The following is an 18801-nucleotide window of genomic DNA, read 5'->3' as shown; positions in this document are numbered from 1 at the left end:
TCGTCCTATAGGCCACTTGTTCCTCGGTGTGACCTCCACAACCAGAACGATGTCACCTACTGCAATGTTTCTGGATGCACTGGTCCACTTCTGTCTCAGCTGTAAAGTCGGCAGATACTCCCTGATCCATCTCCGCCAGAAGAGGTCTGCCATATACTGCACCTGCTTCCAACGTTTGCGGCAGTACATGTCCTTCTCGTCAAACACACCAAGAGGCAGTGTGTTGTTAGGTCTCAGCAACAAGAGGTGGTTAGGTGTCAAGGCCTCAGGATCCGCTTTATCTGTAGATACCACAGTCAGTGGTCTACCATTGATGATAGACTCAACTTTGCACATCAGTGTAGCTAGGCTGTCATCGTACAGGCTCTGCTGCTTTAGCAAGGCATTCATTACCTTACGAATTGTCCGGATCTGGCGTTCCCAACATCCTCCCATGTGTGATGCCGATGGTGGGTTAAACTTCCACTCAATTTCCCTCTGCAGGAGAAACTGATGGATGCATCGCTGATTCCACTGCTGGATCCCTTCACGCAGCTCCCTGTCTGCGCCGACAAAGTTGGTACCGTTATCAGACCAGATCACTTCTGGCCTACCTCTGCGTGCGATGAACCTCTCCAGGCCATTGATGAAAGCGTCTGTCTCCAAGGAGTGAAGCACTTCAATATGCACTGCCCGCACAGCTAGGCAGGTGAAAATGCACCCATATCTCTTCAACTGGTTTCTGCCCTGCTTGACATAAAACGGTCCAAAACAGTCCACTCCTACGAAGTTGAAGGGCGGCTTGCTGGGCGTGACTCTTTCACTCGGTAGATTACCCATCTTCTGGACACCGGGCTGGGCTCTTTGCCTTTTGCATGTCACGCAATCTCGCAAGACTTCTCTAACTGCTGCCCGTGCACCCAAGATCCAACACCGCTCTCTGAGCAGTGACATCATGTGTTCCCTTCCTGAGTGACCACATCGCTCATGGTAGTGACGAATCAGCAGCTTCACAACATTGTGCTTCCTTGGGAGGATGACTGGATGTTTCAGCCTCGTTGCAACAGTACTCCCTTGCAGCCGTCCACCTACACGTAACAGTCCACACTCTGTCACTTCAGGGTCCAAGCGGGCCAGACGGCTGGACTTGATGACCTTTGACCTACCATCTGTCTCATTCACCAAACACCTGTACTCCTCACGGAAGCACTTCCTTTGAATGAAACGAAAGATGGCTTTCTCTGCTCCATCCATCTCCTTCACTGAGAGTGGCTTACTCATGTCAGCTGGGTCAAAGGCGACGTCGTGACCTGCTTTCTGTCGTAGAAAGCTTCCAACTCTCCTCAAATACGCCACAGCTTTCTTCACTCTTGTCCATGAAGAGTATCTACTGAGTAACTCATCAATCGTTGTTGCTGACTCAGCTTGGGTAGCAAAGACTGCCTCGCTCTTCACTTCTGGGTCGTTTTCACCATCATAGTTCCCGGTCACTTGGTGAATTGGCCATTCACCCTTTGGTTTCCACAGGAATTCGGGTCCCTGAATCCACCTGTCAGACAGTCCATCTGGTTTCAACCCATGAGAGACATCATCAGCTGGGTTGAGATCTGTACTAACATGTCTCCACTGTCTTGGTTGTGAACCATCGTGTATCGTAGCTATCCTGTTTGCCACGAACGTACGAAACCGTTTGTCCACATTGCAAATGTAATGCAATACGATGGTGCTGTCAGTCCAAAAGATTGATTCAGACCGCGGTAACTCCAACTCCCTTCTGATCATTGCATCTATGGTGACTGCAAGAGTTGCTGCCATCAGCTCCAGCCTGGGAATTGTCATCTTCTTCATGGGAGCCAACCTTGATCTCGCCATGACAATGTTGCAGCGGACGTTTCCTCTGCTATCAGCTGTGCGGAGATACGACACAACGCCATACCCCCTTTCAGAGGCATCGCTGAAGTGATGAAGTTCATAGTCAGTCACTCCTTCCAGTTCTGCTGGATTAAGACACCTGCTGACTTTCACCATACTCATTTCAGGCAGACATTCCTTCCATTTCAGCCATCTTTCACGATGCTCGGCTGGTATTGGGTCGTCGAATCCCAACTTCAAGGCAGTCAGTTCCTGAAGAAGCATCTTCGCATTCATCACGAATGGAGCTGCAAATCCATAAGGATCATAGATGGAGGCAATTTCGCTCAGAATCCCTCTTCTCGTCAATGGTTTGCAACGTGGGGTTATCTGATACGTGAAACAGTCATGCTCCGTATCCCATGTAACTCCAAGAGCTCTCTCCACAGGTAGGGCGTCATGGTCCAAATCTAAGCCAATAACAGTCTTGGCTCTCTGCTCTACTGACACTGCCTGGATTACACCTGGGCGGTTGCTGATCCATTTCATAAGTCTGAATCCTCCTTTCTCTAAGAGGCGAGTCAGCTCATCTACTAGTTGTATTGCCTCTTCCTCAGTCTTGCTTGACACCAGGCAATCATCCACATAGAAATTCTGCTTGACAGACCGTACTGCAGCTACAGAAAATTCCTCCTTGAACTCCTCAGCTGTGTGTCTCAAGGCATAGCTGCAACAACTCGGGCTCCATGTTCCTCCGAAGAGATGAACGCACATCCGGTACGTCCTGGGACTCTCACTCAAGCTTCCTTCTGGCCACCAAAGAAACCTGAGCATGTCTCGTTCATCTGGTGGTACTCTCACTTGATGAAACATCTCCTTTATGTCTCCCATCACAGCTACTGGTTCTTGCCGGAACCTCAGCAACACACCCAAAAGGTTATTGGTCATATCTGGGCCTTGATGCACTACATCATTCAGTGCCTTCCCTTGACACTTCGAGGCACAGTCAAACACAATTCTCAGTTTGTCAGGCTTGTTGGGGTTGAGTACTCCATGATGGGGCAAGTACCAAACAGGTCCTCTTGCGTTGGCGTCTTCATATCGCACCTCTTCTGCATAGCCTTTCTCCAATAAGGCAGCTACTTCACAGCTGTACATCTGGTGCAGCTGTACATTACTCTGTAGTTTCTTTCGCAGAGACTCCAGTCGGCAGAGGGCGACATGTCGGTTGTCAGGTAACTTAACTGGTTCCTCCTTGAAGGGAATGGGGAGCTCATAGTGCCCATGACTCATGGAAACGGTGTCATTCCATACCTTCAGTACCCTTTTGTCATTGACTGACATGGCCTTCTCATTACTGCACAGGCTTTCGGTAGATTCCAAAGTCCAAAACCTCTTTACTTGTTCTTCAAGAGCTGTGTTGGAAATGAAATGTGCGCACACATCTCCCTTCTCTCCTGTCTTCAAGGGACCTTGAAGTGCCCATCCAAGGGCCGTCTTGGTGGCATACGGCTCCCCAGGTCCACCAGAGCGCACCTCTAACGGCATCACCGCCTCCGGAACATCTTGACCGATGAGGAGCTCAACATTGACAGGATGCACACAAGGAAAATCCAAATCAGAGAGGTGTCTGTATGAATCGATATCCTCAGCTCTTGCGACGTTTGCTGTGCTGATGTTCAGAGACTTCCTTGTATAGACGGTCGGCAAGTCAACGGCATTCGACATGTCTGGATTCTGTACCACCAGACTGGTTACCATGGTCTCCACTTGGCTGCGTGCTTTCTCGAGAGTAGACATTGCCAGCACCTGTCTTTTGCCTGTAACCCCCAGCTGCATCACAAGGTCTTCTGTACAGAAGGTGCTGGTCGAACCACTGTCCAACAAGGCATACGTCTGTACAGTCACTGTTCCTCCTTTGGCCCGAACGCTAACCGGAACAATAGGCAACACAACCTTTTGGCTGCCGGCCCCTGTGGCATGACCGGTTGCGACAGAATACCCATTCTGCGCCTCGACAGGTTCACCTTCTGAGCTCCCAACTCCTTGTTGAGAAGGCTCTGGTTGCGCACGCGTAGGAGATGCTGGAACATGAAGAAGCGTGGCATGCTTCCTCTCACATCCGTCGATCTGGCATGTTCTCTTCAACTGACAATTTCCCACCATATGCCCTGGTTTGAGACAGTTGAAGCAAAGCCGCTCCTTTCTCGCTACGCCCAATCGTTCCTTTGGAGTCAGTCTTTGAAACTGCTGGCATTCAAGCAACTGATGCCTGCCACTGCATCGCACAGACAGTGCCTCTTTCGATGTGCTGCTCACAGCAAATGATGCCTTTGGCCTGGAGCTCCTTTGTGACTTTACTGTCGCACCCTGGCGTGGGCTCTTCTCCTCAGGAAGATTCCCTCTGCTATAGACAGGATCGTTCTGCTCCACTGCCATAGCCCTTACAAACTCAAGTAAATCGTCGAATCTTGGCACTCTATCCTGACTCCGAATAGCAGCCACTCTCGTCAGCCATCTCCCTCTGATAAAACTCGGAAGTCTTCCGACGATCGCAAGAAGCACACTCTGGGGTGAGAGCTCACTCTCGAACCCCATCTCCTTCATAGACATAGAGCAGACCGTCATATCGTCGGCTAATTCGGTCAAGGCCTTTCCATCATGCGGGGAGATCCTTCCGCCTTCCGTTATTCTCTTCATCCATGCATCAGCAATGGAAACGGAGTTGCCGAACCTCTGCTTCAATAGCTGCTTGGCCTTCTGGTATCCTTGCTCAGGTGGCATGATAACACACGCTTGAAGCAGCTTCCTTGGCTCACCGATGCAATAATGAAGAAGGCGTGTCAATTTCTCCGTGTCGTCTACGTTAACACGATCGACGCTGACTTCGAAACCTTTCCAAAATTCCCAATACCTCAAAGGGTTTCCATCAAACTTCATAAGCTGCACTTGTGGGAGCCGAAGGGTATCAACCAGCTGCTGTTGACCTTGTTGCAGCATCTGAATAGCAGGCAAACTTGTTACTCCACCAACTGGGTAAGGCAATGTGTCATCGCCTCTTCCTTTCGCATCTGGAGACTCAACAGGCGTACTCGACGCTTCAGCCTGCTGGTATATGTCCTCCTCCGCCTTAGCGATGCGAAGTTCCGTTCTCAACTTCAGTTGACTCTTTCGCTCCTTCAACTGGAGTTCCTGCAACTCCAGCAACTGCTGCTCCTCCAGGGCAGCTGCTTCTGCCTCCAACGCAGCTCTCTTGGCCATGGCTTTCAGTCGTGACGAAGTGGAGCTCGCCTTGCTGCCACACTGACTCACCGAGTCCTCTGGACGCACGTCATCAGGCTGGACACCACCACCTGACGGTTGCGGGCTCCTCTCCTCACCACCATCCATGTCGTTCATCTTGGATGACTTCAACTCCAAGCTGTCGTTGAACTGTGTGTAGCTGGTAGATGGTCACATCCACCTCAACTGCACTGCATTTCTCCAATCATTCAAACCAGACACCAATATGTTGACACCAAGTCGACCACGCAGAGTAGTTCACATCAGCAAACTAGTACACGCCTGCAATTGGTATCAAGCAGCAACAAGCTGCTAGTGGCAAAACCCCAAGCCGACTGGCTAGAGAGCGAGCGAGCGAGCGGTTCAACGACATTGGGCTTGTTGAAACTATTGAGAAATACAGCTGGATGCACGACAAGAAGTCATCTCCAACGACATGTGACTGTAAGCAGTAAAAAATACAACGCCCTCTACGTGTGAAATTGTGAAATGCGCCCAGGCTCTCGCTTCTGACATCACACGTCTCTTACATTGGTCACTGTGGAGCAGCAACATATTTGCAACACCTCTTCAGATGTAAGCCTAATATGTGGCATACCACTCAGTCGGCAAAGTCTCTCTTTCTCTCTCTTTCTCTCTTCTGTCCATCAGATCATTGCCGACGCAGCAGAGAAAGTGTTTCATGCCCTCTGTGACCTACGGAATATTGAAACCAGGATCACCCATGACAGTGAGTCAAAGGCTTCCTTGAAAGAGTACTTTTAGTTGCCCTGAAATAAAACCAATTGATGTATCCTTTTGCTTGTAAGAATTTACAGATGCAGACAGTTAAGGAATCTTATGTTTGGTTACTGCCCCAAGTAGTCTGTGAACAAGACTACCAGCTATCACCCTACACTCATCGCCAAAGAAACAGCACCTTAGATGTACCGTACATATCCAACACTCGTAGATATACCGTACATATCCAGCACTCAACATTAGTGGTGATCTGCTGGCCTTGGGCCACTAAAAATTGATGTCAGACCTCCAAATTTCAAAAAAAAAAGGCTATCTTTTGGTGGTCCAATTGAGCACTTTAAAAACAATGGATTGTTATATGTTTCTTTTCATATCAGGCCACTACATTTCTTCCTTGGGCCACCAGAATTTCAGATTTAAAGGACAAGTTCACCTTCATAGACATGTGGGTTGAGTGAATGCAGCAATATTAGTAGAACACATCAGTGAGTGTTTGAGCAAAATTGGACAAACCCTTAAAATGTTATAAATTTTTGAAGTTTCTGCTCAGTCACGGCTGGATGAAAAGACTTCTACAGCTTGTGATGTCACATGAGTACAACGATATAAAGAAAGAATAAAGAAAATTCAGCATATTTCCATTTTTCTCGCATAACAAAAGAACACTCGACTTCTCTCTTTCAGAAGGCAGGGGGAATAATATTACCCTTAACATACGTCAGTAGTAAGTTGAAGAAATGTGCACTTTATTCAAATAGTAAAGTTTTGTGAAATTCTCTTTTTATTTTCCTTATATCGTTGTACGCATGTGATATCACACACTGTAGTAGTCTTCTCATCCAGCAGTGATTGCACAGATACTTAAAAAATTCATAACTTTTGAACGGATTGTTGGATTTTTCTCAAACTTTCACTGATGTGTTCTCCTAATATTGCTGCATTCTCTCAATCCTTATGTATATGAAAGTGGACTTGTCCTTTAATGGTTTTAGTGGCACAGAGAGGCCACCAGAAAAAAAAGTTAATGTTGAAATGTGACTTATTCATACTTTTTCTCCAATACCACACACAAAGTTTGCATGGAAAAAACAAACAAATGAACAAACAGAAAATCATACTTACTTTCTATGAAAACTTTTTAGCTTGCATAAATGTTTTTATGCTGCTTTTTCACAATTTAGATGGAAATACGTGAGACTTCATGATCTTGCTCTGATAATAGTTAGATAGAGGAAATGTGAGCTGCTTTCATCTTCTAATGAATATATTTTGTCAATAGAAAGGCTAATTTAAAAACAAAACAACAACTCTGTTGTCCGTATCTCTTCCACATATTCTGTATTTAGAAGCATGTATCGATTCACTTGCAGTTTACCTGAAGCTGTATGAGATGCAGCATCCAGTCTTGGATGGCTATGATTGTCTTCTCATCGATGAGGCCCAAGATCTTACTCCAGGTTAGAAGTTCAGTTCCACTTTAGTACAGTGTTCTGGTCTATCTAATTCAATTTATGGGTCATCCTGACATGGGGTTAATGAGATTCTTATTCTCATGTCTTTGTTTATGTATCATGTAGTGGTGTCATGCTCTTTTTAGGATTTATTATGTTATGTCAGTCATTATTGTGAAGTGTACAGGCACTGATAAACAGTGTTACCAGCAAGATAAGTCTAAGCTGCATCTTTCTGCATATTGTCAGTTTCTCTGATATTGAATGGAAAAGATGATAATGGAAAAAAAAAGATTGTTAGAAAATGAAATGTAAATGGTTTAGATAGAGTGTATCCATGCAATCCATTCAAAGACAGTCTTACAGGCCAATAGGAAACATCAGACAATTCCATAAATCGAGCCCCTGCAATGTCCTCTGAGACATGTACATGTATTAGACCACTCATGCTGCTAATCTTTAAAGCAAAAGAATGACACAATATCTGATTTGCTTTTCAGTGAGATACTGATTGAAGAACACATTGTTGATAGATTTATTGACTCTTTTGAGTTCATTTTGCACTGTGGTGCAATACCTGTGTGTTGCAGCACCAGTAATATACTAGGTTAGATCCTTCCCTGTCTGGTTGCTTCCTTCCACAGCTCAGCAGAGTATTCTCCTCCGCCAGAACTGCGCCAAGATCCTGGTGGGAGACCCGCACCAGCAAATCTACAGCTTCCGTGGTGCCACCAACGCCATGGCACAGGTGACGGCTACCAGAATCTACCGACTCACAGAGGTGACTGTCACTGCCAACGTTGTCATGCCACCAAGCAGAAGTGGAATAGTCTCTTTTCAAAGACATCAATCTTGCTTTTGTTAAATTGTCTTCCTGCAAAGATGATGACATTACACTATAATGTTAAACCAGAAACATTTGCACATGAAACTTTTGCAAGTTGGAGCTGACAGCCTTTTTTTGCAGCATGAAACTTTCCTGAATTACCACTCACCCCGGCATTTAATGCATTGTGTAGACAAAACCTTTTGCGTTCATCTTACTTACACGAATCTTGGCCCTTCGCGAAATTCATGAAAGTTTCATGTGTGAAAAAATTGCTGGTTTCACAGTATTGCTGTGGTGATCTGGTCTTCTGCCAATAACAATAACATTAGATAATATATAGTTGTCTTCAAATTTTCACATGATTTATGATCTAATAACAATGATGTGAATTTATACTGCACCAAATCCACTTTGTAAGAGTGCTCAAAGTGCATGCATACTATCATTACCCCAGTCTCTGGATACACTATACTACTTCCCACCAGCACTGACAGTGCTCACTCTCCATTCCCTGGGGAGCATTCACAGCCAGTCGCCATTTTCCAGGCACTCACATACTGATCAGTTAACATAAACATTCTCATCCTACTGGATACCCATTTGTACTCCTGGGTGGAGAGCAGCAATGTGGACAAAGTACTTTGCTGAAAGGCAAACGTGGGCTTCATGGAATACTTTGTAATAGTGCCGAGGATGGAAAAAAAGTTCCATGAATTTCTTCCCTCTTGGAAAATGTCTTTTCAGGGCCGTCACCTGCTTTTTGTCTCGCCCACCGGAGGTGAAGGCGAGACTAAGGGATCCAAATGGCGTCCGTCCGTCGTCCGTCCGTCGTCCGTCCGTCGTCCGTCGTCCGTCCGTCGTCCGTCCGTCGTCCGTCGTCCGTCCGTCGTCCGTCCGTCGTCCGTCGTCCGTCACAAATGTTAAAGTTTACCTGCAAGACTCTCTTATGATGCATAACTTGGCAACTGTTACAGCAATGGCAGCCACACTTGGGTGATAGAAGCACTAGGGGTATCTTCATGTTATGGTGTTGTCAGAGGTCATGTGATGAGGTCAAAGGTCATTTGAGGTCATATATTAAAGGGTATGTGCAAGACCCTCTTTTCTATGTTAAAGTTTACCTGCAAGACTCTCTTTTGACAAATAACTTCACATAAGTTGCTTGGATTACAACCTAACTTGGGTCATAGATGCACTGGGGGCACCTTCATGTTATGTTGCCGTTGGAGGTCACATGATAAGGTCAAAGGTCATTTGAGGTCATACATTAAAGTTTACATGCAAGACTCTCTTATCACTCGTAACTCGACACATGTTGCTACAATAGCAATCAAACTTGGGTGATGGATGCACTGGGGGTACCTTTATGTTATGGTGCCGTAAGAGGTCACATGATAAGGTCAAAGGTCATTTGAGGTCATATGTTAAAGTTTACTTGCAAGACTCTTATCACACATAACTCAGCACATGTTGCTACAATGGCAATCAAACTTGGGTGATGGTAGATGTCTCTTGGAAAGTTGAAGGTAACCACAAGGTCAAAGGTTACAGACAGGGGTCAACGAACTTTTAGGGCCCAATGTTAAGTTTTTAGGGTGCATTTCATTTATGGCTCATAACTTTTGATCCCTTTGTCCGTTTGTGACCAAACTTGGATGAACATGTCCCTTGGGGAGGTGAAGGTCGTCACAAGGTCAAAGGTCACAGACAGGGGTCAACAAACTTTTAGGGCCCAATGTTATGTTTTAGGGCGCGTTTTGATTGTGGCTCATAACTTTTGATCCCTATGTCCGTTTGTGACCAAACGTGGACGGTAGATGTCCCTTGGGGAATTAAAGGTCATCACAAGGTCAAAGGTCACAAAGGGGTCAACAAATTTTTAGGGCCCAATGTTAAGTTTTTATGGCGCGTTTCGATTATGGCTCATTACTTTTGATCCCTTTGTCCGTTTGTGACCAAACTTGGATGGTACAGTGCTGATCGCGTTAAACTTACTACGCGTAGAACCGCGCATCGGTAACGCGTTCACAAACACGTTTCAACGCGAACGCATCGACCGACGGAGCTCCGCCGGTCAAAGTGTCTAGCGCCATCTACGGCGCCTAAGTGAAAGTATCGCGCGTAGCTGCAATGCGATTTTGCGCCGCGCAAAATGTCGCATTGAAACACAATACGATGTATTTGTATATTTTGCAGCGGAACAGAAGAGAGTGATTCACTTAGTTCTTTACACTCGTAATGTTAAGATCTTTGTGAATAATTGGTGCCTTTTCTTTTCGCTCGCTTTTCAGCCTCTGAGGACGGAATTCACGGCAACAGAAAATAAGTGTCTGGTAATACAGATAGTCGGGACTTTCATTTTAATGACCTGTTGATTCGTTGTTGGTCTATCTCGATTTAAAGACGTTTTGCACTCGTTAATTAGCCCTTTATATTGCTGTTCCAAACGATCTACCGAATTTATCCTTCATTAATGATTCTCAAAGTTATGAAAATGAGGTGTCAGAACTGTTTTATTATGTCCGTCAGTAAATCGTTACACATCTGTATTTTTTTTTTCTAAAACGCAAACAGAAGGAAACTGCCCAGAAATTGATATATTTTATCAGTGGTAAATGAGCACAGAAAATCGGACGCTATCACGATAGAATCCCATTTTCTTTGCTTATTTTTCCGCTGATACATTATTTCTCAAACATTGAAACTAAATTGCGGCACCTCCTTTTCATACAAAAAAAAAAGTTTGAAGGAAATAAAGCTGATCTTCTGTCTCACGAAGCGAGGTAAACGCGACAAAATTAATACGACGTTTCGGCCGCGAAGTCTGCTATAGATAGCCGTCGGCTGGCAAAGTACTATTCATTTTTTTTTTTTTTTTTTTACCTCGCTTCGTGAGACAGGAGATCAGCTTTAATTCCTTCAGTTTCTACACGATGATGGACACCTTCCCGACTAAAAAAAAAGTCAACAATGAAAAAAAAAAGGCTGGTCGTGAAATGTTATCCATGTGAAATGATTTATCTCTTGGCTATAACTTACTTCTTAGTTTATTAACCTAATATGACGTTCGAATTCGTTGTATTTTTGCTTTGAACGCGTTGAGTTGAAATATATCTCGTTTTCTTTTTAACAAATGGTGTTGACGTTTATCTGATTTTTGTCGTGTTACGACAATGATGCGATTAATCATTTTTTTTTTAATAATCTCGTTAATCTCTGTTTCCGGGTGATGTTAGTTTCGAAAGGTTTATTATTCCGAGGGTTCGTTATTCCGAAACACACAAATTGCGAATACCATTATTTATATTCATTCGTTCGAAAATGGAAAAGGCTTGCTTCATTCGAACACAATTTTAGTTTGTGGCGTTTGTTATTCCGAAGGTCGATTGTCGTTTCGTTAGTCGTTTCGTTGGAGTTTCGATATTCTACATTAACAAACCTTCCCTAATTTTCCGACTAATGAATATCCGGAATAAGCGAACCTTTGAAATAACGAACATTCGGAATAACGAACTGAAAGCGGAAAAACAGTACCCGGAGAAAGCGCTGAAAGCGAACGCCTTGACTTTTGATGCCGAGGCAACAGCTATCCAGGAGTGCATGACACGTTCAAACGTTTTACGCCTTCGTCTCGCCTTTGTCTGGCAAAGTAGTATTTATTTTTTCGTGTTTACCTCACTTCGTGAGACAGCAGATCAGCTTTATTTCCTTCAGTTTCTACCACGATGATGAACATCTTCCCGACTAAAAAAAAAAGTCAACAGTGAAAAAAAAAATAAATAAGGCTGGTCGTAAAAAATATTAGCCAAGTTAAATGATTTATCACTTAGCTATAACTTCCTAGTTTATTAACATAACATGGCGGTGAAATTCGTTGTATTTTTGTTTTGAACACGTTGAGGTGAAATTTATCTCGTTTACTTTTTTCAACAAATGGTGTTGACGTTTATCTGATTTTTATCGTGTTACGATAACTATCGTGTTACGATAATTATGCGATCAGTCATTCTTTTTTTTAAATTATCTCATTGATCTCTGTTTCCGGATGATGTTAGTTTCGAAAGGTTTATATTTCCGAGGGTTCGTTATTCCGAAACACGCAAATTGCGAATACCGATAGTTATATTCCTTAGGTCGAAAATGGGAAAGCTTGCTTCATTCAAACACAATTTTAGTATGTGGCGTTTGTTATTCCGAAGGTCGATTGTCGTTTCGTTAGTCGTTTCGTTGGAGTTTCGTTATTCTAGATTAACAAACCTTCCCTTATTTTCCGACTAATGAATAGCCGGAATAAGCGAACCTTAGAAACAACGAGCATTCGGAGAACCTTTGAAGTAACGAACACTCGGAATAACGAACTGAAAGCGAAAAAACAATACCCGGAGAAAGCGCTGAAAGCGAACGCCTTCGAAATTCTGACGCCGGGGCAACAGCTATCCAGGAGTGCACGTTCAAATGTTTTACGCCGGGGCAAGCATTAAATTGGCGCCTCTGTCAACTCTTGACGCTTGTGGCATTTTGTTTGTTTTTTTCGTTCGTCAGATTATTTTATAAAATCTTGTTTTATTTTTGTTTGGTTTGGTTTTTGTTTTGCTATTAATTTGTGATGCCATGAGCAGTTGCTGTCACTGTTCCTGTTACGGCCGAACTTGTACCCGTTATGTACTTATACACGTAAGTTGTTTTTTTTTACATTGTTTTTACTGTTCGAAATTTATTATTCAAATAATAATTTTCCGTTGGTTTTGAATTCTATACTTTACTGAATTTGTGTTTGTGTTACTTGGAATACTTATTTTTTTAGTGTCATGTAGATATTTGAAATTGCAAATTTCGTATATTCTGATATTTTTTCCGCCTTGATATGACAACGCTGTTTCATTTGGGTTGCGCCCATTCCAGCAACTGATGATTTGTTAGTGTAAAACGTAGTACTCTGTAATTATCTATTCAAATCTATTTCAAATAAAGTTAAGCATGGATGTCTTTGTTATATTGTTTTGTTTTTTCTTGTTCTAATTATGTTAAGCTCTCTAAAATCAGCTATATAAAGAAATGCAAAACTTTTGTAGTGCTGTTAATTTTATGAATAGGAATTTATACCTTCTTTACATTCAACCGTTTGATATGACTACAACGAAATTGAATTGTTTTTAACGTAATGTTCGTTTAAATATTATTCAGCTGTCAATAGAAATGTAGACATAAACCATTATTGTAATACATTTTTATATCTCGGTTCACTGTAGCTTATCTTATGTACATTTTGCAATTATTCATGTACGTCTAAAAGACTTGAAATGTTTCCGATTCAATTCACTTTAATAACAAAAAAAAAGTAGATTTATGTCGTCATTAGCTTACTGAGTCTCACTCATTTGCAGAATACAAATCAAAATTTCCAAATATTATAGAGAAATTAAAAGTCCATGACCTTTCTTTCAAGTGTGATTAATTTTTCACTTATTTTGCTTGGTCAGGTTAGGTTTATCAAAATCGGGTTGATCTCAGAGTCGAGTACTCGTGCAGCGAGCCCAAAGTGGCAGTTTATTTTCGTCATTACTATGCGTTATTAGAAAAAAAACCCGTTCATATTCTCACCGTTTCTCTTTCAGTTATCTTCCAGGCTTTGGTGTCCACATTCGAGACCCTCACTCGACATACTTACTGACACTGGCACAAACGTCTGCTACACTGGCATGCGCAACAACAAGAATTCCACGCTTGTTTTTTACGGACTTTTAAAAACAGAGGGGGAACGTTCCGGCCAGCGGGTCTGTGAACAACGGAAACCAATAGAGCATACACACCCAATCTCATACAAATACTTGCAATTGTCGACAATTTTTGTTCAAAGCTATTTCGTGTAAATGATGTCATGAAAACAGGGACATGGGTGCAGTAGTTTTACAACTTTCATTGGAGAATTCGATTGGGTTTAGTACAGAACGTATTATCATTATTACTATTCACATGTTCTCAAACCCTGTGTCCAGGAAAGTTCCCGTCCTGGTTCAGAAAACCCAATTACCTTGCAACGGTGTCTTTCTGTGGTTTTTTTATTTTTTATCTTTTGACAGACTGTATTTTATTGCATATTTTCTCCTGGTGAATGTCTGTTAATGTATACACACTTAGTATGTCTAAGTGGTCATGTTTATAAGAAAACCAACTGTCCATTCTGATAGTGGTGATGTATTATTTTTCTCCTCATAGCTGGAAATGTGCGATAAGCAACTTACGTATTTCTGATGACCACAATCTATAATCTGTTTCCTGTCAGAGTCCTACCTTTTCTGAGATGAAATAGATAGTGAATATTAGTTTCTATTATGTGTTTCGATTGTTTTGCCCCTAGTCAAGTAATTCCTTTTCGAATTTGTAACCTTTCCACATTTTGCTTAGCCTATACATTAGAAATTCAAGAACAATTAGAAAGGCTATGAATCCTCATGCAGCTGAAAAGGCGTTGATAATATACCACTTGTATCACTGAATACTTTTCGTATTGTTTCAGCTTTTTTGATATTTCAATTGCTCTATGAAATTTTATTTAAAAGAATTATGGCTAAAGTATCCATGTATACATCTCGTATGACAGCCTGCCGTACGCGTTTATTATTAAGTTCCATGTAATCCTTTGCGTTGTTAGATATGCTTATTGCAACTAAGCGTTTATTATCAGCAGACAGGTGAACATGAAATTATGGTCATGACTATATTGCATTTTATACGTACCTTTAAAGGTATATGTTACAACTAGCCCTTTATAAAACGGAGACTACGTAATCCGGGATACCAAGTATTTTTCTTTAAACTGTTCATAAAGTTATGCACAACTTCTGAATGACAGAATTTGAAGTGCTTAATGTTGATTGAGGTTCTTCCCGACGTTTTGACAAAGTGAGTGAGGCATAATTATGACTGCGTTATGAATGATTTTGGTTCAATGCTTATCTGTCACTTCTTCCATTTAACTGGTTTCTTTTGACAGTACTGATTCAACTGACATCTGCATATTTCCAGCTTCCATGATATGATTAAGAGTAATTTAGAAATCATTATCGGTGTAACATGATAGATACATGTATTCGTAATTATTACACAGTGTACCTATGATATCATGTAAAATGTATGATAATATGGTTACAGGGTGAATATTTTCAGTACGATCATATAATATAGAATGTGCACTTTAATTAATTTTCTCTGTTATTATGATAATTATGCATAACACTTCTTTCATAACATAGATTACAATCAGATTGTACGTACATGTAAGATCATATTCAAATACTTTTTTTTTTCATTTGGATGAAGGTGTCCACATTTAAACTGAAACATATAAGTCAACATAAAGTGATAATAAGATAATGTACCTCGTGTACATATATATTTTAGGCATTTCATTTAATCGCGCTGTGTATATCTACGTCACATTAGTACCAACAATGATGGTTTGACGAGTCCATCCCCAGGTATACTGATAATTATATATCTAAGGATACCTGGAAAGTCCAAAGCAGGGTAGCGACGTGAAAAATCAATCATGGATGGTAGTGTTTGTTATTATGTTGACAATTATTTTAGATTGGTCTAAACATAACGTTGGATATCACCTACGAATCTTGTATTGGTTCTTATGCATTTCAGACGCATGCATTCTCGCTGTAATCATCAAAACGACGTGAATTAATGCGTATATTTGGATTACAACCAACACAAAGTGTGCATAAACATGAACAAACATGCTTCATAGTGCAAGACGGACTCGGTCTATCTGTGCCTTGCGTGACTTCGAAGTTCCTAAGTTCCATTATGATTCTATCGGCCTATATGTTTTTTCCCTCGTTATAAACGATCGTGAAAAAATCTATCGTATGACGTTAAATTAAAAAAAAAAAACGTCTACATTGAATAAACGGCCACTTGTGTTTAATATAGATTATGTAGGTGAAGCCCGTATATTCGCATCATAACCAGAAAAGGTAATAAAAAATGAATATATTTCCGTTGTAACCACCACAGAGTTTGAATGGACAAAATGTGAATAAATATGCTCAACTGAGTGTGAAACACCTACTGGGCCTACGTGACGTCTGGCTTGATGTCTAAAGTGTTCATGAAATCCGTTACGATTATTTAGGCAAATATTACTATTAAGACAATCATGAAAGTTCTATTATTTGCACGTTTTATAGGTTATTTTGTTCGTCGAAGAACCACCCACTTTTGTTAGAACGTACGTAAAACGCATACATTCGCATTGTAACCATCAAAGGTATCGAATGAACGCGTATATATGCGTGATAAACACCAAAACGTGTAGATACATATGCTCAATAGAACTGACATCGCAGTTATAGTAATAGGGATGGGAAGGGTCTCTGATTCAGTAATAAATGAGTGAAGGATAATTGCCAGCTATTAGAGTAAATTTGTAAACACTATAAAGCATTAGTTGCTAACCTTAATATAAAACTTATACCAATGAAAATGGCTCTTATACAATGTACGCACTGTATAGAAGGAAAAAAAAAACAGCAGCTCGCCATCGTTCTGTAGCGGGAGATTTTGAAGCATTTTAAAGGCTCACATAGTCCTAATAATCTTGTAAACATTAATGTGACCCTTTATACTCCCTACATAATCATGAAAGATCTGTAGTACACCTAATTGATTATCTGCGCATCGAATAAGCGCCATCTTCTGTTTAAATATACGCAAAACGCGTACATTCGCATTATTTCCAGTAAAGGTATCGAATGAACCAATATGCTTATTAACCACCAAAACGTGTGAATTAACATACTCGACAGAAATAACATCGCAGTAGTACAGAAATGGGAAGTATTCCTAATTCAGTAGTTAATGTGATTGAAAGATTATTGCCATCTATTAGAGTGAATTTGTCAACAATATAACGCATTATTTGCTAACTTATAACACAAAGGCCGCAACAACTCCCTCCCTCCCTTGACACAGACAAGAACATTCCAGTCCCTAAATAAGCTACCTCTGGAATAATTTTTGCTGAGCGAAATAATATTGTGTCGAGATTGATGCTCAGAATAGGCCACTGAGAGACATTAATGAGGCAATAATCTCTTGATAACATGTTTTTCTACCACTTTCAATAGAAACTGCCGGGGCAGAATCCTTTCGTAATGGAATATACATTTCAAAAGGCGGACATACGGTTTACAGCAGCAAAAGATATTGAATAATTATGATATCTCTTATAACCACTAGAAAGCCATGTTTGTGTTCTGATAAATATACATGTACCAATGTGAATAAACCTGGTCAGCAGTGAATAATAGACCTAGTAGACCTTCCTGTACCTGGCTTGACGTCTTAAATGTTTAATGATTCATTAGGATAATGTGAACTTTTTCTATAGTCTCTAAAATATCTTGAAGACTATAGTTAGCACGATACATTATTATTTGTGCAAAAAAATAAATAAATAAATAAATAACCGCCCTCTTGTGTCTAAATACATGTATACGTAGAACGCGTAGATTCGCATTATTGCAAGTTAAGGTATCGAATGAACGCATTTTATTTTGTATGCGTAATAACCACCAAAACGTGTGGGTAGACATGCTCAATAGAAATGACATCGCAGTAGTAAAAGGAATGGGAAGTTTTCCTTGTTCAGTAATAAATGATTGAAATATAATTCCCATCTATCAGAGTGAATTTGCCAACAATATAAAGCATTTTTGGTAACTGAATTCATAGGCCACAAACACCCCCCCCCCCCCCCCCCCCCCCGCCTAATACGAACAAGAGCATTTTGGTCCCTCAATAACCTACTTCTGGAATGATTTTTGCTGAGCGAAATATGATTGTGTTAAGATTGATTCTCAGAATAGGCCACTGAAAGAAATTAATGTGGCAATACTTAATTTATGACATCTGTTTTTGTACCACTATGAACTGGAAACTGCATGCTGGGCAGAACCCGTAATAGAATACTCTTGTATATACATTTTAAAAGGCGCACATTCGGTTTATAGCAGCATCAGATAATGAATTAATGCATATACAGCTGTACTTCTCTTACTGTATCTTATAGCCGCTAGATAGCCTGTTTGTGTTCGGATGAATATACCGATGTAAATAAACCTAACAGGGAATGATAGACCTATACTGGACCTATCTTTGTCTGGCTTGCGAATGAACGCACTATTAAATATTTATGCGTAATAACCACCAAACGTGTAGATACACATGCTCAATAGAAATGACATCGCCGAAGTAACAGGAATAGGAAGTGTCCCTGGTCGAGTCGGGGGGGGGGGGGGGGGGGGTGGGGGAGGGTGTATGTGGCCTATATAGTTACCAAAAATGCTTTATACTTGTAGTGTTGACAAATTCACTCTAAAGCATACGCATTTACTGTATTATCATTTGGTGTTGAAAAGGGTTAGGGTTAGGGCTAGGGTTAGGGTTCAGAAGAAAATTAATGTGGCAGATCCCTTTTGTAATGGAATACTTGCATATTCATTTCAAAAGGCAGACATTCGGTTTACAATAGCAAAAGACAATGAATAAATGCGTATATTATGCTTCTCTTATATAACCGCTAGAAAGCCCGTTTGTGTTCGGATGTATACCGATGTATATAAACCTTCTCTGCAGGGAATGATAGACCTACTG

The 18801-nt window shown here is 41.3% G+C and overlaps 1 protein-coding gene across 1 annotated transcript in view; it reads left to right on the top strand.

Annotated features, from left to right (window-relative positions):
- Window positions 1–18801, top strand: part of LOC139744557 (F-box DNA helicase 1-like) — a 67752-nt gene that overhangs the window by 16629 nt on the left and 32322 nt on the right. The window contains exons 11-13 of the mRNA XM_071654990.1: window positions 5764–5842; window positions 7224–7310; window positions 7949–8085. Coding sequence (XP_071511091.1) covers window positions 5764–5842; window positions 7224–7310; window positions 7949–8085 — 303 coding nt within the window. The remainder of the gene's footprint in view (window positions 1–5763; window positions 5843–7223; window positions 7311–7948; window positions 8086–18801) is intronic.

The sequence above is a fragment of the Diadema antillarum genome, unplaced genomic scaffold, assembly GCF_040938485.1.
Source record: "Diadema antillarum isolate AM-2024a unplaced genomic scaffold, OU_Dant_1.0 seq00001189_RagTag, whole genome shotgun sequence".
NCBI classification, from domain to species: Eukaryota; Metazoa; Echinodermata; class Echinoidea; order Diadematoida; family Diadematidae; genus Diadema; species Diadema antillarum.
This window is presented reverse-complemented; position numbering and strand designations above follow the sequence as displayed.